General features: G+C 40.4%; 1 protein-coding gene across 1 annotated transcript; it reads left to right on the forward strand.

The window, feature by feature from the left end:
• The first annotated feature begins 10243 nt into the window (after window positions 1–10243).
• Window positions 10244–25465, forward strand: CAVIN2 (caveolae associated protein 2). Its single transcript, XM_040228898.1, has 2 exons — window positions 10244–11051; window positions 23074–25465. Exons 1-2 carry the CDS (start codon window positions 10569–10571, stop codon window positions 23866–23868), a joined length of 1278 nt encoding a protein of 425 aa, XP_040084832.1. The 5' UTR covers window positions 10244–10568; the 3' UTR covers window positions 23869–25465.
• Window positions 25466–26663: the final 1198 nt, after the last annotated feature.

Genomic DNA, 26663 nt, shown 5'->3' on the forward strand with positions numbered 1-26663 from the left:
GAAGAAGAACTTCCTGACAAATACCAGACTTAGCTCCCAAAACAATTTTGGAATTTCCTTCTTTAAAGCTTTCAAATTAATATAACTTCCTTTTAAGACAGGGTAAGAAATTTTTGTTGTCCTTGATTTTTGTTTGTGTGTGTGTGCATGCAATGGAGGATAAAACTGTATAACTTTCTAATGCTCCTTCATCCTACTTCAAGGAACAAATTCACAAGACAGGCGTCAAAATTAAGTATGTAAAAATAAGGCTTATTAAACTCTGAAACAGGTAATCAAGGGACTTTCTAGATTTCCTTCATAAGGGAGATTTAAGATTCAATGACAGGACCAGGGTGCTGGGGAAGGAGAGGGGATATGGAGACAAGGCTGGATAAGGTCTATCTGACTGAGGAAGGAAGAGAGTGACAAGTTAATCTGCCCATCTCACAGTCCTTCCAGAGCCCAAGGTACCATTCTGGCCACGAGAAAACAGCGGAATCCCTGCCTACTTCCTTCAGGCACTGTTTTTCAAGGTCTTACAGTGTCTTAAGAGAACATACATGAAAAACACTGTATTCTAAGAAAAACATTAGTACTAAGTTACTCTTCTCATTTAAATCTCTTTACCTGGGTTCCTGTTTGTTTTAGGGCTCTGTAATGAGAAAAGCAAAGGTAAGGTTATAAGGTTAAGGGGTTTCCTGCCACTTAAGGGACAACTTCCATGCCTCATTAGGTATTGCCTTGTATTGTTTTCTAATTGCTTCTCCTGCGTAAAACTTACTTTTCCCCAAAGACTCTGAGCTTCTCCAAGACAAAGACCTGGGTTTACATTTTTCTTTGTATGTTATCTAAAAGTCTGAACTTTATGCTGAGCATGTAGCAAATCGAAGTAGCCTATTAATTTATCTGTAGAGAAGGCTGAGGCACCCTCATACATTTCTTCTGGGTGTGCCATGGAGTGCTCTGTGAATGAGCAAGTAAGAAACGAACAGAAGCATTAATTTTGAATATGGCATCTGCCGCACAAGACATGAACATATTTTTGAAAATAATTAAATCACATCTTCAAAGCCAAGAAGCTAGACGGTTATATTAAGAGTTTTTATTTATTTAATTTATGTATTTAACACATACATATGCTGCTTACCATGTTACAGGCACTGGTCCAAGCATTTCAAAAATATTAACTCATTTAATCCTCATAACAACAATAAGAATTATTATTATCCTCATTTTATAAGAATCTGGGGCTTAGAATGGAAAAGTAATTGTCCAAAGTCATACATCTTTGCTGCTATTTAAACCTAGGAAGTCTGGCTTGGGAGTCCAGGCTCTTAATTCTTGTTGTTTGCAAGCCGACTCCTGGGAGCAGGGGCAAAGAGAGAAAAGGGGGAGGAGGAGGGGTGGAGAAAAGGAAAGCTCTGAGGGAGCAAGAGTGAAAGGGCAGGAAGAGCTGCCACTTTCAATCTGCAATTCAGTGGTTTCCATTTCTGCATCCAAGTCAGCTTTTACCATCTCTTAGGGAAAAAATATGGAGGAAAGAGAGGTAGGGGTCAGTGGAACACTCACCTAATTTTTCAAAGGGCAGCCTGTGGAAGTGGCCCAGACCACTTCTACTTACATACATTAACAAAACTTGGTAAGGCGTCCACACCTGCTTCAAAGAGAAGCTGGGAAGTATAGCTTCAGCTCGTTGGGCATGTGCCCTCCTAAAACTCCATCACTGTAAAATACACTATTTATGACAGAAGAAGTTCTGTCCTCTCACCTGGATTCCTGCAACATATCTGTGCTTAAATGTTCCTGTTTTGAGGAGGACTTCCTTGACTGCCCTATCTAAAGTAGCACCTTCATCACTCTCTGGCCTCTTACTCTGTTTTATTTGTGCTCATAGTACTTATCGCTGTCTAACACTACATTTTATTTTTATTTATCATCTGTCTCCACCCCCACCCCTTCAAGCATAAGTTCCAGTGGAACAGGGACTCTGTCTTGTGTTCACTGCTGTTCCCAGCACCTGCTTGTTGCTCAGTAATGTTTGCTGTATGAAGGGATGGATGATGAATGAACAATGTTGTCTCCCTTCCTTTGATCTTGACAATAAAACAAGATGGGGAAGAATTTAGTTATCTTAACTGGCACCAGAATTCTTCTTAGGAAAGTAGAAAATTGTCTTTCATGATAATAAAATACTTCCTTGAGGAAGAAGACAAAATGTGAAAGCCAGTATTTGAGTGAAATTTCCCCTCATGAAATAGGAAGTGGAAGCAAGGAGAAAAAAACAAACTGAGAAGAGAGGAACCAGTAAGACGTCAGAAATCTTCGTAAGACCCTAAAGTTTCATTAATACTCTACTCTCTTGGGTGCTTTGTGTGAGTGGATTCTGACCCACTTAAAGCAGGGGATGGGGTTCACAACTAGGCAGGAATAAAGCAGCATGGAAACGGGAGTCCAAGAGGCAGAGGAGGCCCTGAGAATGTAAGCCCCTTTAGAATTTCCAAAAATCATGGTATTCCCTAAATGATAGCACATGGGAGGTGAAGCAGAGTCTACCTCTTACACCAATGCTATACATTATCTTTGCTCCATCACTCATTTACTTAGAGTTTCCTTATATGTTGCTGTATTTCACACTGACATCATTAAGAGGTTACATAAAGAATTGGTTGGCAGAGATTAGGATTATGTGATCGAATGCTTTTCCATCATTAATCTTTCTAGGGAAAGTGCACACTCAGTCTCTCTCTGTTGCCTCACCCAAAGAATAAAGAAAAGGCAGGACCTTCAAGACTTCTTCAGACTGTACCGTCACTTTCATCTGTAGCCACCGCAGGGTCAGTGTAGAGTGAAGTGGATGTGATCAGATAATCCTTCAGCTCCTCCCTTTCTGCCATATCTGTTTATCTTAGTAATATGCTTTTATCTCATCACCTTTGGTATGAAGCTCAGAGATTAGGTTTTCTTAAGAGGCTTCCCTGGTGGTTCAGTGGTACAGAATCCGCCTATAATATAGGAGACTCAGGTTTGATCCCTGGATCAGGAAGATCCCCTGGAGAAGGAAATGGCAACCCATTCCAGTATTCTTGCCTGGAGAATCCCATGGACAGAGGAGCCTGGCAGGCTGCAGTCCATGAAGTTGCAAAAGAGTTGGATACAACTTAGCGACTATAACCACCACCACAAGGTAAAAATACTTATTAAAAAATCCTTATTTTGTTGTATAGTATATTTTACTTTGCCTAAAAGGTCCATATAGTCAAAGCTATGGTTAGGCATGTACAGATATGAGAACTGGACAATAAAAAAGGCTAAGCACCAAAGAACTGATGCCTTTGAACTGGAGAATGTGCTGGAGAAGACTCTTGAGAGTCCCTTGGACAGTGAGGAGATCAAACCAGTCAATCTCAAGGGAAATCAGTCCTGAATATTTATTGGAAGGATGGATGCTGAAGCTGAAGCTCCAATACTTTGGCCACCTGATGCGAAGAGCTGACCCATTGGAAAAGACCCTGATACTGGGAAAGATTGAAGACAGAAGGAGAAGGGGATGACAGAGAATGAGATGATTGGATGGCATCACTGACTTGATGGATATGAATTTGAGCAAACTCTGGGAGATGGTCAAGGACAGGGAAGTCTGGCATGCTGTAGTCCATGGGGTCACAAAGGGTCAGACACAACTGAGTGACTGAACAACAGCAATAGTATCATTTCAGGAGTTAACTTCTGGGGATAGTAGGACATATAAAAATATCAGATACAGGAGTTCTGTGAACAAACTTACACTGTTAATGATAATTCTCAATGAATTGCATTTTCATTGCAAACTACATGCACACAGTTATCTATTATTGTATAACCACTGTAAAGCTTAGTGACATAAAACAAAAATTAATAGGCATACAGCTTTGTGGGTCACAAATGTAGACAGCACACAGCTCATCTCTGCTCCAGACCAACTGCGGCATCACCTGGGCAGGGGAGAAGAAAGGAAGTAGTTAAAGATACTTGAGACAACAACCTCATATGTTTTTTTCTCCTCATATCCTCTCCATATGGAGGGAGAGTTACCTTAGGCTCCTTCATAGCATGGGAGGTTCAATATAGTCCGATTTTTTTATATGAAGCTAGTATCCCAAGAAACCCAGGATAAGATTACAAACCTTCACGCTTCCTGATTTCAGAAGTACCGGAGCACTACTTTTGACTCACTCTATTTGGTCAAGCAAGCCACTAAGGCTATTCCAGATACTGTATAAGGAAGTAGGAACTAGACGGCACTTCTAATCTGCTAAGGGGGAATCCACTAAGTGGATTGCTTCAGTGGTGTCTGACTCTGTGCAGCCCTATGGGCTGTGGCCCACTGGGCTCTTCTGTCCATGGGATTCTCCAGGCAAGAATACTGGAGTGAATTGTCATTCCCTCCTCCAGGCATTCTTCCTGACCCAGAGATTAAACCTGGGTCTCTCATGTTTCCTGCGTTGGCAGGCAGGTTCTAACACTACCTGGGAATCATAGCAAGTAATTTTCATCTACCATACTGCACTTTCTTGGAACATAACCTCAAAATGCAGATAAAGTAGAGCCCCTCTATCTTCCTTCTTTAATTTAAGGAAGTTAAACTCTGTAAGAACAAGGACAAATGTATTTTATGCAATAATATACATTCAGAAACAGGTATAATTCCTTGCAAATGATTGATGATCAGTAAGTATTTATTCAAAGGATGTATGAATCACTGCATGCCGAGAAGCATGACAGATCAACATGGGTAGCAAATATTCACTGTTGTTTAGTCGCTCAGTCATGTCCTACTCTTTTGCGACCCCATGGACTATAGCCTGCCTGGCTCCTCTGTCCATGGGGTTTTCCAGGCAAGAGTACTGGGGTGGATTGTCATTTCCTTCTCCAGGGGATCATCTAGACCCAGGGACTGAACCTATATCTCCTGCACTACAGGCAGATTTTTTACCATTGAGCCACTGGGTTTCTAGGCAGCAAATATCCATGCCACTCACCAAAACCTGTTTCTCTTGATATGAATCTTCCCCAGCTTCCAAAATAAAACCTATAACCACAAAGATTCCAGTATATCTACTTCTAGTGTGTAGGGGCCTTTCTCTCTTGATTCAAAGGCTGTAAGTATGCCCTGGCATCAGAAATCCCTATTGTGCCAAGACAAGATTACCACTAGAAATCATCTTTAGACACATCTCTCCAGGCAACACAGTCAAATGCAAATGCCATTCGAGGCTCCTGAGTTAGCCAGCTTTCTGGTTCCAGTGTCATTAAACAAGCTTCCATATTCTCAACCTCATTCTCTTAACTTCATTCGTACAAGATGCGATGGTTAGATGAAAAAATGACCAGTGTCAAGAACTATGAATGATCAGACTTTTTTAACCATACTTGCAAACAAACATGTTAAACCTGCCACGGTTTTCATGGTAGAAGTTCAGAGACTCCAGGCTTAGAGACGAAGACTACTACTCATGATACAGCAGGAACATAAACTTCATGTTCATATTAGTTCCCTTTGCCTCCCCCAGGTCACATGGGAGTGACCCAGAAGTGGGTATAGGTGGATGCTGCACATTACAGATTTGCATCACCTATGAGGAGCCCCAAGTTTAGGAAACTTCAAGCTTTCATAAGAAGTGGCAAACAACCTGCCTAACCTTTCCCCAGAGGAAAACATTATCATACTGGATATCAAATAGCCCTACCATCTGCTCCTTCTCTATTCTCTGCTACTATCTCTACTTTTCAAAGTTGCTCACTATACAAAAATTTTTGAAAAGGCAGACCAGAACAAAAGATTGTCAGTGTTTCTGTTCAATAGACATTCAGAAATAATATGAAGAATCACGGAGAATTGCCTCTCAACAGCCAGAAGTTAGGGACATAAAGGAGATATCACATTTATATGGTAGATGGTAGAAAGATATTTCATTAAGAGTAAAAATGTAAAAAGATTTCTCCTTCTCCTGGAAGATACTTTCCTTTTGCTTCCTCTATTTCTATTTCTCTCTCTCTCTCTTTCTCTCCTACTTCTTAAAAAAAAAATTCAATGTGTTATGCTGTTCCTCTTTCTTTCATAGGGTTTATATACTTGTATGACTTAGTCAAGAGGCAAGCCATCATTTGAAAGGCTTTTGAATATTAAGGGCTCAAAGAAAAGATACATGGAATGGCCAGCTTAGCCTTCGCTGATTCTTTAGCCAATTAGAAGAACTTTCTTTTCTGTGGGCACATTATTCTAGGCCTCTATCACTGACAAAATAGGAAGATTAAGAATATCAGGGTTCCCATACGGGTTTAAATGGAAAAGACCGACCAAGGAGGGCACTGATCTGCCTCTGCCTCTGGTTTAAAAATTATACTAAGGGTTAACAAAGACTTAGGGATTACTAACGATCTGCAATAGGGGCTTCCCTGGTGTCTCAGCAGCAAAGAATCCTCCTGCAAGGGGACTTGCAAGAGATACATGTTCAATCCCTGTGTCAGGCAGATCCTCTTGAGAAGGAAATGGCAATCCACACCAGTATTCTTGCCTGGGATAATCCTATGGACAGAGGAGCCTGACGGGCTACAGTCCCTGAGGTCACAAAGAGTTGGACATGACTGAGCAACTAAATATCAACAGAAATGAAGAGGAAACCACATGGAATGGATGCCTTAGCCAATAATAAAGCATTTCCTTGGAGTGACTTCTGTGATTAAACGATTTAGATATTTGAGGTAACAGTACACAGCTGGAAGTCAGTTAGAGAATTCAGACCCTTAACTATCGCCTGCCATGACTAAAACCCTCATGTTACCCAATTCCAACACCACATCTATATCTCTATACCAGCACTTGTCTACCTGCTTAGTCCTCCCAGTAAAGTGGGTGCTTTTAAAGGGCTACAAATATATGTTACTCACATTTGCAGCTCCAACACCCAGCACTTATTTCCCATTCAACAACCATTACAAACCAAGCAACCCCTTGATACATTTTATTGCTGTACTAATTCTTCTTAAACACATACTTTCACATGTTCAAAAACTTCTAAGAGCCTCCTATCTGCTATTGTTATCATGTCTAACTCCATTACCTAATTTTTAAGGAACATGACAGTATGCAGTAAGTAGATTTAACATTTCAAAAATTTCTCTTAAGAGTTGATTGCTGAATTTCACTAATCTCTCTCAGACAGAAATAGGGCTTAAGATCAGGTAGAAAGTGACTGTATCGGCTCAGGGTTTCCTCAAATTCTAACTCACCAACAGTGCTTTCCTTTATTGCATTTGCTTTCTTCTTGTATAAACTCTCAATGCCCTTAGAATTTATGTCACACACTATTACTTAGTCATATGCTATCTTGTACAGGACAGGTTCCCATTATATTGTTAAACAGCCCCTCATGGATCCTGTGATTATACGGTTGGGCAACACAGCAAATTACATCATAACATGAAACTAGTCACTAATGAATCTGTTGTTGTTGTTTTACTCACTAAACTGTGTCTGATTCTTTGTGACCCCAAGGACTGTAGCCCTCCAGGCTTCTTGTCCATGGATTTCCCAGGCAAGAATACCGGAGTAGGTTGCCATTTCCTTTCTCCAGGGGATTTTCATGACCCAGGGATCAAACCCGTATCTGCTTGGCAAGCGGATTCTTTACCACCGAGATGCCTGAGAAGCCCACTACAGAATCGATCACCTATAATTTCCAGTCATTCACTCCAAATGCATAAAAATGATTATTTCTGACAAAAGGCAAAAGGAAAGGAAACAAAAATGGTGACTAATAGGGCCTTTGGTTTTATCTGTAATAGTTTTTTGAAAGAAAAAGTATATTCATGCTGAGGCAGACTGTCTCCAAAGATGGCTACAACAATCTTAGCCATGCTGCTCAACCTGTATCATGGGACTTGGCTGCTCCTCCCCTAAAGAAATGAAGCCTATTTCCTGTCCCCTTGAAACTGACTGACCTGCTCTGACCAACAGAATGTGAATAAAGTGACAAGGGGACAGAGTTCCAGAGCCTAGCTTTAAGAGATCCTGCAGATTTTGCTTCCACTGCTTGGGAACCTGGTTCTCTACTAGAGGGATCAGAGGGAGAGTCCCTGGAGGCTTAAGGATAGCAGACAGAGAAATCCCAGAATTCCATTCATCTCAGTTAAGGAGCCAGACATGAGACTAAGACCATCTCAGATGCCTAGGTGAATATGTCTAATAGAGATAACCCATTCCATCTGAGCCCTGCCTCGCCAATCCCAGAATCATGAGTAAAGAAAACACATGATGGTTGTTTTCAGCCACTGAATTTCAGGCTGGTTTCTTCCACAGCAATAGACAACTGTTACTTGTGTTATTCAAAATTAATTTTGAAAAAAATAAATAAGCCACCTGCAAACCTTTTTTCCTGTTTAACAACTAGCCTCTCTCCGTTTCCCATCTCATTCCATGTTTTTAATGTCTCTATTCATCTAACTGATTATACAGGCTCCAACAATGCAATGCAAAATCAGTGCAAATCAAGGCAAAATCAGGGCAAAGTGATTATAGCATGAAATTGCAAATCTTTCAAAACATGTTAAGAAATCATGAAGTTGATGAAGGTAACATTAGAGAAGCCCTTGAATTGTGGGCAACTCTTCTGGGAAATGAGAATCAGCAGCTGGAATAGTTAACATTTGTAGAAGAAAAAAATTCATACAGATGATGGCACAGTAACTGCCTCAAAAGGGAATGATTAGAATGTCAAAATTCAAGAGAGGCTCTTGGAAAATTGATGAAGCCCTCAAATATTTTTGCAATAATGACCCTCTTTATGATTTGCCCACAGAAGTCAAATGTAAAAAGGATATTGTGTCATGATACCATATAATTTTGTTAGAAAATTATGCTTCTCAAAATCAACACTTGATTCAGCTTTTGTTCTAATATTTAACACATCACCGACCAACTAAGTTTTGTTAAATGTAAGGTAAATCAATTTTAATAATTTTCTTACATTTTTTAAAGATAATGTCTCAAGCAAACGCTTTTACTTTTTTCCTCCCTATTTTTAAAAGATTCGATTTAAGTGGGTTTGGGGGGTACCAATTATCTGAAGAAAATTGGGGGCCTCTGTAAAATCTTTGATTCATCTCCCTAATTAGCAGGCATACGCACTGAGGACAGGGTCTTAGACCACTTGAGTATCCTCTAGACAGTTCACCAAGCAAAGAACTGAGCAGACAGTGTGAACTCACGTGTTCAATAAATGTGACAATGAATGACCTACTGACTGACTGGCTCACATGTAGATGCTGCCATTGAAGAATGACACTTTATCCATTATCAATCCCTGCCCCCAAATCAGCTGGCATTTGTTCTCAAAACTGTTCATAGAAGGCCTATTACAAACTTTCTGCTAAAGCTCTTTCAAAGGCTGGATACATTTAAAACCAATTCAAGCATGTAAAGTCGTTTCAGGAAATAAGCCCCATGTCCCAAGGGCTCAGCTGAGCAGGGCGACTTTTCAGAACAGGTGTGCCACTTCACTGAGCAGGAATTTGGAAATGTCAAACATTAGAAGTACTTCAGAAACTCCAACTCAACCTGCATAAGAGTCATACTTCTGGGCATGTGTCAATAAATGCCTTGCAGAGGTGGGCATTTGAGAAAACCTCTCCACCCTGATTCAAAATTAGTTACAATAAATCAGCATGATAGGTTCTTAAACAGACCACATCTTTTTTATTTGGCTTTTCTTGTTTCAATTTTACTTCTCATAAGAAACTGTTTAAAGTAGTTATTCAAAAAGTTCCCATCTATATTACATGATAACGGTCCATAACAGGATTGGATGTTTTAGCATCCCTGAATTTCAGTCTCTTTCATTTTATCTTCCATCTCCAATTGCAAGAGGAAGAACTGGGCTGTTCTTGTCATTATCAGTTACTTCTATCCCTTTGAAAATTAAAAACCAACACTACGGGCTTGACTGCAAGTACCCTTTAAATTTGGCCTCTTTCTGTGGACACCAGGCATTCTGAAGCCCATCAGTCTGTTCCAGGGCAAAGGCAAACAATACTTTCCATTACAATAACTTGTATCCAGGAAAAAAAAAAAAAAAAGGCACTGTGCAGCATACTAGCATAGCTGCCAGAGAAAAGTTTACTAGCTTTAGCCAATTGGAGGCTGTGGCCCTGGGCCAAATTAGCATGTTTTTCTCCGCCTCTAGATGAAGTCAGGAGTGAAATATGACATTGAACTTATTCTTAAAAAGGAAGAGGCACAGGAAAGAAAAGCTAAACCTGCAGGAAAGTGCCCTGTGCCAAGGAGAACGCGATTAGGAAGCTGTGTACATGCCTCTGAACCCTGAGTGGTTCTCAGTTCTGTATCCTTCGCCTCCCACTGGGTGGAGTAGGTCTTTTAAGAGCAGCTGGAATGCGGTTCCCCTGATCAGTGTAGCCAGTTGTTGACTGTCTGAACCTCTGCCAGTCCTAGAGAGCGGTGCTCCGAGCTCAAACCAGAGGGCGAGCTGGTCCTTCTCACCACCAGTCCTTCTCACCGGGGCCAGAGGAAAGTGCCCACCTGTGCAAGAGCCATGGGGGAGGACGCTGTACAAGCTGAAAAGTTCCAGCACCCAGGTCCCAATATGCGGCCCGAGAAGCCGGCCAGCTCCAGTCCGGTACCGTCCTCCACGCCAAGCCCCAGCCTGCATCTGGGGAGCCCGGAGGAAGCCATCCGGGACAACTCGCAGGTGAACGCTGTCACGGTGCTCACGCTCCTGGACAAACTGGTGAACATGCTAGACGCCGTGCAGGAGAACCAGCATAAGATGGAGCAGCGGCAGATCAGCCTGGAGGGCTCGGTGAAGGGTATCCAGAACGACCTCACCAAGCTCTCCAAGTACCAGGCCTCCACCAGCAACACGGTGAGCAAGCTGCTGGAGAAGTCGCGCAAGGTTAGCGCGCACACGCGTGCCGTCAAGGAGCGCATGGAGAGGCAGAGCGCGCAGGTGAAGCGTCTGGAAAACAACCACGCCCAGCTCCTCCGTCGCAACCACTTCAAAGTGCTCATCTTCCAGGTCAGTGCCCCTGCTCTCCTCCCACCCAGCTGGGCCTCCTCAGCATCCAAGATCTCAGTCTGCCTGGCTCTCCCAGCCATTTGTACATTTGTCCTGCCTGTCAGAGATCACACACACACACACAAGGCATTGTCCTCTCTGCCTGTGAAATCTGCACACGGAGGGTGGGGATTTCCCGGATAACTGCAGCCTAAACCCAAGGCCGGTGCCTCATGAGTTAGCAGGGTGGAGTCATTTGTCAAGAGCAAGTGGATGCACTCCGTACAGGCTGGGAAGGTGAGCAGGTGCAGGCACCCTAGTCAAACTCATTTGTCTCTCTGCATTGTGAACGTGGGACTCTGACTGCAGCTGTTAGTTGGACAGGGCAAATTAATTCAGCGGCTATTTATTAACTCTTTGTGGAAATGAGGGAATCGTGTAAGTTGTTTTTTTTTTTTTAAGCAACAAGTCAAATTTATAACTTTTTAAAGCATCCCTTTGTCCAAAGGTCACCAGTGTTTGGGGAACTAAGTATTGATGACTGATTCCATTAGAAATGAAATAGCCTCTTCCTATTAAGACTTTTGGACAAAGAAATCTTGTTGCACTCTTTTCTAGCAAATGATGCACTAAAACTATAGAGCATAACTCTACACACATGCTAGATATGCTTGTCATTACTCAGAGAGACCATAACTGTAAAGTAAAATAGTTATAAAGAATATTTTCTTCTTCAAATGGTTGCCTTGGAATAAAAAGACCACTTAATTTTTTAATGCCTCAATGATGCAATTAATGTAGCAAAAGGCTATTTGGGGACAGGGAGGTTGCGTGGGGCTGTTGTTCCGCCAAGTAGTGGGCATTTGTCAATCCAAGGGCAGCCCTGCCTAATGCTGGAAGCCCTTCCGCCCGGTGGAACCCAGCCAGTGCAGAGCCCAGGAAGCAACTGCCATCCCTGCCCCAGGGCTGTCTAGTTGTGACCATGTGAATAGGAGAGGATTTCAAAGCCATGGAGGGGCGAGGCTCTAACCAACTGTTTGATTGTGAAAGGCACACAAGAAGAGCCTTCATCTCCCCAAAGAGATTTAGAAACTGGAATTTAAACCGAGGGAGCCTTCTTTTTCTAAATGAATCTGCTCTGCCAAGTCAGAACCTAAGCCCCCTTCCTCCATAAAAGGAAAGAAAGACTCATCTTGCTGCTTTTTTGTCCTCCCCAAACTACACTTAATGTTATAAAGCTTCAGGCAGCTGATGTCCTCCTATACCTTGCAGGCTTTTGCGGTCCGGAAATTTTTTAGCTTTTAATGCAAATGAAATAGCTTTTCATGCACCAGATGAACTGAAGAGAGATATGGTAACTGCCTTTCCCAAGTCATACAAGATCCCTATATTATTAGCCTGAAAGATATTATAAATCTCAACTCTCAAGGCATTTCTAAATTAAATACTGATCTCCAAACAAAACCAAACATGTACAGACCTGTTTAAATCTGAGTCATCAAAGGAAATTTCCCTCCTTCCAGTATGAATCAGAGAGATTATCTCTTGTCCTATCCCTCAGTGAAGGAGGAAAAACAAGAAATTATTTATCTAGTAGAGGAAATCACAATATGCTGGGATCAGTTTTTGTTTTGTTTTGCCACGGACGTTCTGTGGGTGCTGGAGGGAGGGATGGGGGAAGATAAGTAACTAAAAATTTCAAGGGAACTGTAAATATAACATTTTTAAAAAAACAACTATTGGAAACTTAAAAACATGTCCTGCTGGTGAAGCCCTGCCATGGTCTTTTTGTCACAGTGGATTGACAGGTGTAAAACTGCCACCAGAAATTATAGGATTTCTCCATATAGTGAGGATAAGGTGAAACAGGCTCAAGACCATTGTAGAGGCTACAAGAATCCAAAGCAGTGTGTTCAGCTCCATTCAGAGCCTCTTAGCAAACAGCCCCCAAGGACTTTTTTTTAAATTTTTACTTTATTTTACTTTACAATACTGTATTGGTTTTGCCATACATCAACATGAATCCGCCACAGGTGTACATGAGTTCCCAATCCTGAACCCCCCTCCCACTTCCCTCCCCATACCATCTCTCTGGGTCATCCCAGTGCACCAGCCCCAAGCATCCTGTATCCTGCATCGAACCTAGACTGGCAATTCGTTTCTTACATGATATTACACATGTTTCAATGCCATTCTCCCAAATCATCCCACCCTCTCCCTCTCCCACAGAGTCCAAAAGTCAGTTCTATACATCTGTGTCTCTTTTGCTGTCTCCCATACAGGGTTATCGTTACCATCTTTTTAAATTCCATGTATATGTGTTAGTATACTGTATTGGTGTTTTTCTTTCTGGCTTACTTCACTCTGTATAATCGGATCCAGTTTCATCCACCTCGTTAGAACTGATTCAAATGTATTCTTTTTAATGGCTGAGTAATACTCCATTGTGTATATGTACCACAGCTTATAAAAGCAAAAATAAACAAATGGGATCTAGTTAAAATTAAAAGCTTCTGCACAACAAAGGAAAATATAAGCAAGGTGAAAAGACAGCCTTCAGAATGGGAGAAAATAATGGCAAATGAAGCAACTGACAAACAACTAATCTCAAAAATATACAAGCAACTCATGCAGCTCAATTCCAGAAAAATAAACGACCCAATCAAAAAATGGGCCAAAGAACTAAATAGACATCTCTCCAAAGAAAACATACAGATGGCTAACAAACACATGAAAAGATGCTCAACATCACTCATTATCAGAGAAATGCAAATCAAAACCACAATGAGGTACCATTTCACGCCAGTCAGAATGGCTGCTATCCAAAAGTCTACAAGCAATAAATGCTGGAGAGGGTGTGGAGAAAAGGGAACCCTCTTACACTGTTGGTGGGAATGCAAACTAGTACAGCCACTATGGAGAACAGTGTGGAGACTCCTTAAAAAACTGGAAATAGAACTGCCTTATGACCCAGCAATCCCACTGCTGGGCATACACACCGAGGAAACCAGAATTGAAAGACACACGTGTACCCCAATGTTCATCGCAGCACTGTTTATAATAACCCGGACATGGAAGCAACCTAGATGTCCATCAGCAGATGAATGGATAAGAAAGCGGTGGTACATATACACAATGGAGTATTACTCCGCCGTTAAAAGGAATCCATTTGAATCAGTTCTAATGAGGTGGATGAAACTGGAGCCTATTATACAGAGTGAAGTAAGCCAGAAAGAAAAACACCAGTACAGTATACTAACACGTATATATGGAATATAGAAAGATGGTAATGATAACCCTGTATGGGAGACAACAAAAGAGTCACAGAAGTATAGAACAGTCTTTTGGACTCTGGGGGAGAGGGCGAGGGTGGGATGATTTGGGAGAATGGCATTGAAACATGTATAATATCATCTATGAAACGAATCGCCAGTCCAGGTTCGATGCATGATACTGGATGCTTGGAGCTGGTGCACTGAGACGACCCAGAGGGATGGTATAGGGAGGGAGGAGGGAGGAGAGTTCAGGATGGGGAACTCCACAGTGTTTACCTGTGGCGGATTCATGTTGATGTGTGGCAAAACCAATATTGTAAAGTAATTAACCTCCAATTAAAATAAATAAACTTATTTTTAAAAAATAAAAAAAAATTAAAAATTAAATTGCAGTGACTAGAAAAAAAATAAAGTAGGGGGTTTTAGAGTAGTAAATTATTATATCCATTTCAGTTCTTATATTACTATATTCATTATGCCAATGGATGTAAGTTGTGTTATAGAGTGGTCCAGTATAGGGGTTGAAAAAAGATACATTTTGTCATACAGACACTGTTTCAAATCCTAGTTTCACTGCTGGTCAATTATGTGCTCTTATGCACATTTTCTGGAGAAGGCAATGGCACCCCACTCCAGTACTCTTGCCTGGAAAATCCCATGGACGGAGGAGCCTGGTAGGCTGCAGTCCATGGGGTCTCGAAGAGTTGGACACGACTGAGTGACTTCACTTTGACTTTTCACTTTCATGCATTGGAGAAGGAAATGGCAATCCACTCCAGTATTTTTGCCTAGAGAAGCCCAGGGATGGGGGAGCCTGGTGGGCTGCCATCTATGGGGTCGCACAGAGTCAGACACGACTAAAGCGACTTAGCAGCAGCAGCAGCAGCATGCACATTTTCTAGCTTTTCCCTCATCTGTACATCTTATTAATATTTGAATATATTAATAAGAGCAAAAGTATTTTGAGCTCTTAATAAGCCCTGCAGAATCTGCTAAGCATCTTTCTGTCATTTATCTCAGTTGCCCCAATTTACAGATGAGGATGCTGAGATTCAGAGATGCTTACATCTTGTCTGAAGTTATTTAGTAAGCAGTGATGAAGCTGGAATTTAACCTCATGTTTAATTGATTCCAAAATATGTGCTCTTAAATATTAATGTTTCTTCCCACATCTCTTTCTCATAGGGTGAAAAATAAGTGGATTAACATATTCAAAATGGTTAGTGACTGTCATGGTGTAAGAGCTCAAAGAATAGAAGCTCTTCCTGGGTGGATCTGAAATACATTTTCATGGAGAGGCGGCTATACTTGTGCTGGTTAGAAATATGGCTTTTTAGTAAGAAACTGATCCCACCCTACCTAGGATCTGCCAACAGCTATGCTTTTGCTTTTTTATGTGCTATTTATTAAAAGCTACACACACACACACACACACACACATTCATTTACTCACTCCCACTCCTTGCCATACATTGTATAACAACTGCTTTGGTGAAATCAGTTACCACCAGAGCAAAAGAAAGCAAAATCCTTGAAGAGCACAGGCCTCTGCCCAGAGGGCCTACTCTAAATACACCCTTCTAGTAGCCGCATAGTCTTCACTGTGCTGGGGCATAGGGTAGATACTTTCTAGACCTGAAGAGTGAGGAGGGCAGAGACTGTACCAGGCACCACTTCAGGTCTTGAAGTTGTTTGTCACTTTTGGTCTACTTGACCCCTATGCTAGACTTTCCCTTATTAAATCCATTGCTTTTCTGGTTTCAGACAAAAAAAAAAATTAATGTAAAAGTAAGAGTGAGGGAAGAAAATCTGTCATCTGACCAGACCACATTCAGTCTTGTAGTGTTTAGAAGATTATGTTTCCAGTTTGTGAAGTCCTCTTATGTTGTCTAAAATCTGTTGGTGCCTTTTGGTTGGTTGGTTTGTTGATATACTAGATACTTATATATTAGCATTTTTTTTTAATTCTGAAATTTTTCCTATTTAAAAAGTCATTTAACTCTGTGCTGAACTTACAACATTGTTGTAGCTGTTAAGCCTCTCATGCATTAGCAATTACTTCAAATTATAACCAGTAGAATCTAAAACTAGAGAAAACTCATCTCCTTTTGAGCAATAAAATAAACTGTAAAATCCCTGTTAAATTTAGCAGCTTCCCTTTTTATATTTTTTAAAAATAATAGCTTAAGATCTATGTTTGAATTCAAAATACTGTGACAGAAGCCGGTATAAATGAAATAAGACTCACTGGGGTTGCTGATCATAAAGCAAATGCTAAAGACTAATAAGGCTAATACTTTGCTTGTAAGTGCATAGGTATCTTTTACTAAAAATAAAATCTGTACAGAAAATCAGTGAATTTACAGTTAAGAGGAAATTTTCTCTGTTGATTGAAGAGACTAGAATTTCACAGTAACTGGCCCTGAGGGTGTGATACTCACTTAAGGCCTCTTAAAGTTCTAATAATGATTATTTGAAAAAGCAGTCTGGGAATGATTTCAAATCCAGGGAACAAAATGAGAGTACTCATGAACAGTTTACACTTTCATCCACATAAAATTGTGAAATTGGGTGAAAAGAGTAAAAGTTAGATATTTACTATGAGTATATTCATGGAGAACCAAGCCTATAAATGTGTTCAAATATTCATCATTTGAGTTCCTTTGATAAGAACAGAATTTTAGAAAGGTGCTAAAAGTATAACATCTTCAGACTATTTTAATTGACTTTTTTATAGACTATACTTCATCCCAAGCCACTGTTCTGAAAGCCGTTAATTTAGTACAGACTCAGAAGAAATGAGCATATAGGTAATCAAAGGCACATTTATATGACAACTCATGATGTTTATATCAAATTGATTAATATTCCAATAAGGGGATTTGGGTTTTGATATGCTAATTATCCAGTGACCTTTAGTTGAAGAGACAAACAAAACACTAGTTTTTATGTTATAATTTACACTTACTGAATGCCAGCATTGTCTCAGGCATTTTAAACAAATAACTGATTATTGTCAGTATTTCTTCAAAAAAATCATTACTTCTCTCATATATTAAAAGTGTAGATTCTCAGATGCAAGGCTTCCGAGTAAATGTTGCCCCCTCTGTTGTTTTGTAATCTGTATCTGTTTGAACAAATAATAAATGTTCTCCAATGCAACTCAGGTCCTACAGTTTTGATTCTTGAATGAAAAAAAAAAAAAGTTTGGCATTTGTACCTGTGAGATCACTTTTGCAATCTGTGAAGAAGTTTTTTATGAGATTTAAGTTAATATCACAGAATCAAGTATTTTAGAGCTAGAAAGTGAAGTCGCTCGGTCATGTCCAACACTTTGCAACCCTATGGACTGTAGCCCACCAGACTTCTCCATGCATTGAATTTTCTAGGCAAGAGTACTGCAGTGGGTTGCCATTTCCTTCTCCAGGGGATTTTCCCAACCCAGGGATCGAACCCAGGTCTCCCACATTGTGGGCAGACGTTTTACCATCTGAGCCACCAGCACCTCAATAATCATTTAGTTTAACCTCATTTTATATCAAAGGAGCAGAGGCCCTCAGAAACAAAGTGACTAGAAAGGTTTCATTTGATTAATAATATAAATTGTAATTGAATTATGAAATGAGTGAAAACAAACACTATAATCTCACTATGGCAAAGTTCATGTTTACAGGGTTTTCTACAAGAGCTTTTAAATAATTCAGTGTGGTTTGTTTTTTGTTTTGAGGACTTTTGTGTACAACAAAAAACACCTAACCAGTGTGATCTTAAAAAAGAATTGAACCCTTGATAACACTGAAAAATAATGAAACTTTTAGATCCTCAAGAATGTGAAAGACTGCTCAGGGATTATAACTAATGCATTTTATTCTTATGACTTGCTGATTCCACTGACAGCTGCCTTAGGGGTGCAGTTCTAATCAATGGCTTTATCCACTTGGCAATCTATACCTCCAGAAACACAAATCGGAGAAAACCATCAATGTGTAAAAGAGACCTATAAATCAGAATGTCAGGTGGGCATAGTTCCATTTTAATAACTAGTATTTAGAGATTATTGGATAAAACATTCCATGGACACAAATTTATGGTCCTCATATCCCTCCAGGATGCCACCACATCCCTGTGGGAATGTAACCACCTTTGTTGTTTCCTAACCATGAAAAAGATAAGTTAGTGACAGGAGAGCAAACTGCCTATTCAAGCTTTTAAATGACTTACTGTAGGCTTCCTTTTCTAACGCTAGTCATAGAATCTTCTCCTTTAATGTTGTGTGTGTCTATTTTTTATGTGCAAAGAGACTTTGCTTCCATGAGCATCAATGCAAGAAATGCCCAGAATGTTTTCCAGTTTCTCTGTGTTGATATCTACATACAAGATGGAGACTATTAGTTAACAAGAATTAATATGAACAGCAAACAAGAGAAACTGCAAGGAAAAATACCGCTTCTCAAGAGTTCTTTTCACTCCTTTTCTCTTTCGCGGTATAAGCATGAAAACATATTCAAATAATATTAATATTCATGTATGTTAAAAGTATACTGAATGATGGCCCATTCCAGCATGCCTGTCTGGAGAATTCCATAGACAGAGGAATCTGGTGGGCTACAGTCCATGGGGTCACAAAGAGTCGAACACAACTGAGTGACTAACACTTTTCACTTTAGCAAGTGTCCTGTAAAAGGTCAGAACCAGAAGCAGCTGCATCAGTGGGGCTACATACCTTTTTGCAAAAAAATCTGCAAAGCAGTCAACTGCTACTAGGGGCCTCTACTGAGAAGAACTACCCATGGAAGCCATGCAACTCATAAGGGATTCGTAATGCCATGTTCAGAAGTTACAAACCCTAAGTGAATATATAGGTAACTCGCATAGTTAATGGAGAAGAAAATGGCAACCCACTCCAGTGTTCTTGCCTGGAGAATTCCAGGGACAGCAGAGCCTGGTGGGCTGCTATCTTGGGTCGCACAGAGTCAGACACAACTGAAGCAACTTAGCAGCAGCAGCAGCAGCATAGTTAAACATTGACAGAATTGAGGATGATATTTGATCCTCTCCCTTGAAAGAGCCATCAATCTTAGAACATATAAGAGAAAATAGATTAAAAACATTACAGCAGGAGTCTGAAGGCAGAAGTATCACCTCACCCATAGGCAGGTGAAATATCACATGTTTCCATGAGGTATGTATGTTAGGGACTAAACAAGGACAGGTGAGCAGGTAAGACTGGACACCTGGGGAACAATGCAGTTACAGAGGAGCCACTGTCTGTAGTTCAAGTTGAATTTCCACCACTTTAACAGTCACTCGATAGTCAAATGCATCTATATATTTTATTAAAGAATAGAGATTTTGAAGAGTGTTAGCATTCTTCAGCTTCTAAACAAACATTATGGAAGTGTAAGACCTAATATACTTAGATGTTCACAAATTCCTGTGTGAAAGGAAAGGACTGACCTTCAGAACAGAATTAGAAGAAATCATAAAATAAACACTGTCCAGTAGATGTAACACAAAATACCACTTGAGTAATTAAGATGACAGCAGAAGCATAGCAGTTGGCCAAGGAGACATATCTCACTTGTTTTCAGTTGCATAAAGACATATCCAACTCATTCTGGATTATGTCTGTATCTGCTAGGTTTACTTTCATAGTTGGCATCAAAGTGTTCTTGTACAATTTTCCCCAGCATTGTATGAAAGAATTCAGTTGGGTTTCCCACCTTCCTTCCCTCAACTGCCCTCATGCATGTGGTGTGATCTACCAACAGATGACTTCTGATTCACCTGATAATGGACTTTTCCCAAACCTGTCCTCAAAGGATGCACAATAAGTGAGACAAAAGTCTGACTCAACAGTTAACTGTGCTTTTTTGACCATAAAATTTATACTGTATTAAAAATGAAATATTATTAGTTTAAGTCTTTTAGAAGTATAATTTGTCCATCTTTTATGGAGGTTGAAAAAGGGAAGTTATCAGAGAAATCTTTTGATTATCCTGAGATTATACTACACAAAATGTACTTCTTATCTAGTAACCAAGGCTTATTTTTACAGTTTTCCACCTGACTTTCTGCCTTCTTCACTAAGGACTTTTAATAACATTTCACTGGGCTCTTGGTTTCTTCCTTTCCTGCAAGTGACTCCTGTCAAACCTTCCCAACCCTCTTGTCAAATCCCAGAAGTAATTTTGCTTCTGGACTAAGTATCGGAGCCCTAGCTATTTCTGTAGTGTGCTACTCATCCACTGAGAATAAAATCCTTCCTTAAAAATGAAAACCATCGAGCCCCATACGCCTGGTTCTTCTCTTTTCCCAGTGGCAGCAGCAGTCAGCAAATGTCCTTCCAGACACAGAGCTAAGTCCATTCTTTCATAGTGTCCAACAGAGGGGCAAGCACCACTCCAGCCATCCTCAGTGCTCTCTTAGGAAGCCTCCTCACCCAACACACACTCATTCAACAGATAGCTGCTAGCTTTCAGGCACTACTCTAGTCACTGAGGCATAACAGTGAACAAGAGACAAAAGTTCCCACCCTCTCAGGGAATACACATCAACGAGAAAGAGACAAATTGAGGCTTGTAACATGGCAGAGTTGCTTTCTGTAAAGGTCCATGTTATAAATGACTCATGGGAATCCCGAGCACCTTTCAGTTTTTTACTTTATTATACTGTGTTTCTGACACATTCTGTGATATTCAAAATGGGAGAGTGTGGGGAAAGCTCTGGGGAACAGAGTTTGTAATTTCTTCATTCTACTGAGGAGTCTCTTCAACCAGATGCTCCGCTTTCTGCTCTATCCAAAACTTTGTTTCTAACCAACGCATGGAAAGGACTCTGTTATGAGTATGTGTGTGTAAGGTGGAGACACGGGGCTGTATCTTTTCAGAGAATAATGAAATTATACTACTTGGTGGTTAATAAAGAGAGGGATTTTTTATTTTCTCTAGATTAAAACATAGTTCACTTAGTCTTTGTAGGGAGAAGTTAAAGGTATACACCCATAGAACATATCTGTGATCATAACCCCAGTTTTATTGACTTTTCAGTCAATCAGAATTGCCAAATGGGAAGGAAAGCTCTTACCATTAACATAAACTTTGCAAGAAGTTTAGCTCCCACATAAACTTATAAATTCACTAAACCAGTTATTTTTCAAACTGAAAGTGTACTGGACAGTCCACAATATAATCAGGTAACACTGAGACTCAGCTTGCAAACCTGGCTGGCAGTGGGCTCTGGAGCCTGGCCCACCTCAGCATTCTTGCAGAACCCCTCACACACTTGGGAATGCAGTCTGAAAGCTGCTAATCTAGGTCAAATCCTCTTGCTCACATTTGAAAGAAACTGAGACCCAAGGAGATTAAGTTATTTGCTGAAGGCCTCCCAGCCACGGTACAGTAGAGCAAGGATTGAGACTCAGGCCTCCTGCCACAAGTTCTGCCCACAGTGCCATTTCTCCCAGTGAAAATGTGAAGGCACCTTGCTGGCTGGCTCTCATTGTCCTATATTTAAAGAAAACTATAAAAATCAAAGGGCTTCCTCTGCTGTATGACCCAAGGCTGTCTGAAATCTCTATGCTTTGCAACGCTGGAAAACCATATCCCTTGCACTTTGGAGACAAGTTTTCTGGCTCTGCTCCCTGTGACCTAATGAGAGGCAGATCCTTGTACACCTAGAAGCTGGAAAAAGAGGTGTGCTGGGAATAAGGGGAGGGGAACAGATTCCTGAGTTTCTCTGTTCACTCTAGGTGGGGGCTGAAGTATTCTTGCCCAGGGAAGTTCTGCTTAACAGATAGGCTTGATAAGCTATACCCGGCAGCATGTGTCCCCCCGATGACTCCAGAAACGGCCATAGTATATCACCTCTCCTTATAATGCTCACAAAAGATGTTCTAAACCACAGGGCTTCATGAGTTGGGTCCCCAGTAAGGCTGTACCTTCCTTTCTTGACTTCAAATTTATGTCATTAGAAAAATTATGCATGCTTAGTTGCTTCAGTTGTGTCTGACCTTGCAACACTATGGACTGTACCCCACCAGACTCCTCTGCCCTTGGGATTCTCCAGGCAAGAATCCTGGAGTGGGTTGCCTTGCCCTCCTCCAGGGGATCTTCCCCACCCAGGGATCGAACCCGCATCTCTTATGTCTCCTGCATCGGCAAGCTGATTCTTTACCTCTAGTGCCACCTGGGAAGTCCCATTAGAAAAATTAGTGTGCATTTTAAAACAGATACGAAGGTTGACTCTACCTTTTCTTTTGACTTCTACTTGGGGAGAGAACGTGGTGTCTAACAAATGTTGGTGTCTAACATTTGAGGAAAAGATGGGGGCAGGGGCGAGAACTGGGAAGTCCTCACTTTTATCTTCTAATTTGACCTCCAGGCTCTTTTGCAGTGGGTTTTGGCAGGAATAGAGCCTGAGGGTAGGAGAGAGAGGCCCTTCTGAGTTCACAGTAACTTACTTTAGCTCCTTTATCTAGGCAGCTTCCTGGTCTATCTGCACCACAGCCCACTTCCCTCCCTGCCTGTCACTGATAGAGCTCTTGCCAGATGCCCTCATAATATTCCCAACAGGCAACCCTTGGCCTTACCCAGCCTGAGGCCGAATGACTTGATCAGTTTAGAATGAACCCTTCATATTCTAGAAAGCTAAAGCCACAGACATTGGGTTTCTGTCATGCTAAAACACATAACACAGAAATTACAGCAGTTCAGGACTATTTGTGACATGTGTTATTAACATGAAATCTACACTGCCCATCTTTTCAGGAAGAAAATGAGATCCCTGCCAGTGTGTTTGTGAAAGAGCCAGTTTCCAGCCCAGGGGAAGGGAAGGAGGGGGAGCACGCTGATGAAAACAAGTCCCTGGAGGAAACTCTGCACACCGTGGACCTCTCGTCCGATGATGAATTGCCCCACGATGAGGAGGCCCTCGAAGACAGTGCAGAAGAGAAGATGGAAGAGAGCAGGGCAGAGAGAATAAAAAGATCCAGTCTCCGGAAAGTGGATAGCCTCAAAAAGGCATTTTCTCGCCAGAACATTGAGAAGAAGATGAACAAGCTGGGGACAAAGATCGTATCTGTAGAGAGGAGAGAGAAGATTAAGAAATCTCTCACTTCCAATCACCAGAAAATATCCTCAGGGAAAAGCTCCCCCTTCAAGGTCTCTCCTCTCACTTTTGGGCGAAAGAAAATCCGAGAGGGAGAAAGCCCAGCAGAGAATGAGACCAAATCAGAAGACATGCCCAGCAGTGAGATGGCCAACGACTACGAGGAGAGCTCGTTTGCAGAGGGTCTTTCCGAAGCATCCCTCACCAGTGCCCTGGTGGAAGGGAAGAGCACGGAGGGGGATGCTGGGATGGCGGCCTCGAGAGGGAGTGACTCAGCCTTGGACAGCAACGTCGACTTGACTATTGTGGAAGATGAAGAAGAGGAGTCAGTGGTCCTGGAAAAGGCACAGCAGGTGCGCTATGCGGGAGACTATGTGCTAGCCTCCCATGAGGCAGAGCAATCAGAGGAGGAGCCAGTGCAGCCAGCTGTGCTCCAGGTGGACCAGACTGCTTAAATGCACAGCCCTCTGTGAACCAGCTTGTGCTTTCAGCTAGGTGGGTGACCAGAGCCTAGAAGCAAAATCCTACACATCTCCAGCACTCCCCATTCCCACCATGTTACTGTCTGGGCAGTCATCACTTGCTCCACAATAGGCACACACACCGTGACCAAGATTTACTATGAAGGCAGCCTGGCAGGGTCTATGCTTCTAATGTACCCTTAACTTCCATTTCTGTAGTTCCTCAAGACTGCCCAGAAGAAGAAATGGAGTAGTCATAAAACACTGATCAATGCGGCTAAGTCAGAATCACCAGAGGCTATGTAAGATACTAATTATGAAATATGATTCATTTTTTGTCATTTCATGAGCTTGCTGAACAGTACATCAATAATATATTGAATTTCCATAGAACTCTGTGAATCTATATTCTTCAAGTGTGTGATTATATAATATACATATGTATTTAAGCTAAAGAGATAACTATATTTCAGAAAGAAAACACTTTTCTTTCTGAGAAAAGTTAGAAGAGAAAGTTCAGTTGGATATTCACATAGTAGAAACGGCTGTTTATTGAAAATGAGGGTGAAATGAAATTGAAAGACATTCAGCTAATTAAGTAAGATATGTAGAAAAGCCAGGACTATTAGAAAAAACTAAAGAGAAGTCGGAAAATAGGGAAATAGAAAACAAAGAATGCCAAAGAGAATGAAGACAGAGAGAAACAAGCATGTGCTCAGAAGCAAAATATTTACCATACTAGTTCAAGTATTTCACTCCTTATATAACAATACTAAAGAAACTCATATATATTGGAATAGTATATCTTCACAATATTTTTATTTTCTAATATTTTCAAATAATGTAAAAAACATTTTACTATGTTAAAGGTGCATTTTTCCTTCATAAAAGACACTACAAGTATCTCTCTAAGGAAATTAAAAAGAATGTCTCTTTAACATTGGAATGAACATTAATCTTCAAACTTAATACATACTGCTTTTCTTAGGAAGTTGAATCATACTATTCTTTATTGTTTTCCAAATTTGAAATAATCCTTGCACTCCAAATGATGTAATGTAGGTTTATAAGCTGTTAGAATCAACAGATTGGGAAGGGAAAGATTCTAGTTTTCCTTTTTTTGTACATAACAGTAATTTCATTCCAGGTCATATTTTATTTATATATTTTCACAGAATATTAATATGTTTCTTAACTTCTTAAAGTACGCTAGTGTTTATGTGTATGTGCACATTTACTCAGACAGGGTAGTTATTACTATTGCCTAACATTATACTAAAATATTGCTTTATTTTTAATTACAGAATGGTAATATTTTAAGAAGACTATTATAGTTTAAAGACAGTTATATCAGAGAGCAGGTTTCCTACCTTAAGTATATACCACTCACTATTAGTAATCTTATAGATAATCTGAAATAGTGTTACAAACTGTGCTTTGCCTTATAAAAGGAAGAGTATTAACAAATGTACTAATGGCATAACTGATACAGCTATGTCCTTATTTTGCAAGAATGTACCCCATATGTTATACTGTTGAACTAACAATGACTGTTGAAGAAGGCTAAATAAACCAAAAAATAAAGAGCATACAACAACATCAGTTTCTTGGTGGAACAATTTTAAAACAAGCAGAAAGAACTGATTATTCACCTCTCTTCAAAATGTAGGCCATAATGTTGGTCGTTTCAGTCTAGATTTCATCTATTAACTCTGCTTTCTTTTTTCCCTGATCTCATTTAGAAATCCAAGACTCATTCTTCAAGTTTAACTTTCTTGACATCACCTTGCCAGCTCTGGAGAGCATCTGAATTTATTGTAGCAGCTGATGAATTTGATAGTTCTATCTGCATTTTTATTATTTTGTACCAGCACTTATAATACCTCAAATAGCCCTGCAAACATGAATGTGTTGAACTGTATGTATTGAACTGTACATTCAGTTTATTCACAGAAATACACCTTTGCTTTCTGCAATGCCCTCAAGTTGGTTGAAGACAATTTCACTCAGTTTAACCTTTACAAGTTGCTGTTACTTCTTGCAGCTGAGGAACTGGGAGATCCAGAGCTAATGCAATATTTACATTGCCTTTTCAAAAATGCTTATGTCACTTGTTCCTAGAAACTATCTGCATGTCAGTGAAAAACTGCACTCAGGTATCTTTTTGTATTTGACTGACAGACATTTATTCTGTATTCCTCATTTGACGCATTAATGATCAATAAAACCGAGAATCAGGAGAGATGAATGTCGGAAAATACATACTGTAGCGATTAGAGAGAGTACCAGTTGTGGAAATGAAAACTATTCTGTGTTATTCTTGAATTATTTGCATACTGGTGGGGCTTCGAAGTCCCCAAATTAGTTATATCTTCTTCACACTCATGCAATTACCCATTCCTAACATTGTGCCCAGAGCTCAAAAACTGGATTGGTTTTCTCCCAAGGATCGGTTATATGTTAATTAGCACTGAGATCTATATCTTAAAAATATAATTCAAGAATAAGAAGTGTCTATTACATGGATCCAGGCACTCTATCAGATCTAAGAGAAAAAGAAATGCAAAAAAGCAAAATGATTGTCTGAGGAAGCTTTACAAATAGCTGAGAAAAGAAGAGAAGCTAAAGGCAAAGGAGAAGAGGAAAGATATACCCATTTGAATGCAGAGTTACAAAGAATAGCAAGGAGAGATAAGAAAGCCTTCCTCAGTGATCAATACAAAGAAATAGAGGAAAACAATAGAATGGAAAAGACTAGAGATCTCCTCAAGAAAATTAGAGATACCAAG

The sequence above is a fragment of the Oryx dammah genome, unplaced genomic scaffold, assembly GCF_014754425.2.
Source record: "Oryx dammah isolate SB20612 unplaced genomic scaffold, SCBI_Odam_1.1 HiC_scaffold_27, whole genome shotgun sequence".
In the NCBI taxonomy this organism is placed as follows: domain Eukaryota; kingdom Metazoa; phylum Chordata; class Mammalia; order Artiodactyla; family Bovidae; genus Oryx; species Oryx dammah.

Coding starts and splice junctions, on each gene's coding strand:
- CAVIN2 (XM_040228898.1), top strand. CDS start 10,569: ATGGGGGAGGACGCTGTACAAGCTGAAAAGTTCCAGCACCCAGGTCCC. Junction 11,052..23,073: donor TCAAAGTGCTCATCTTCCAG/GTCAGTGCCCCT, acceptor CCATCTTTTCAG/GAAGAAAATGAGATCCCTGC.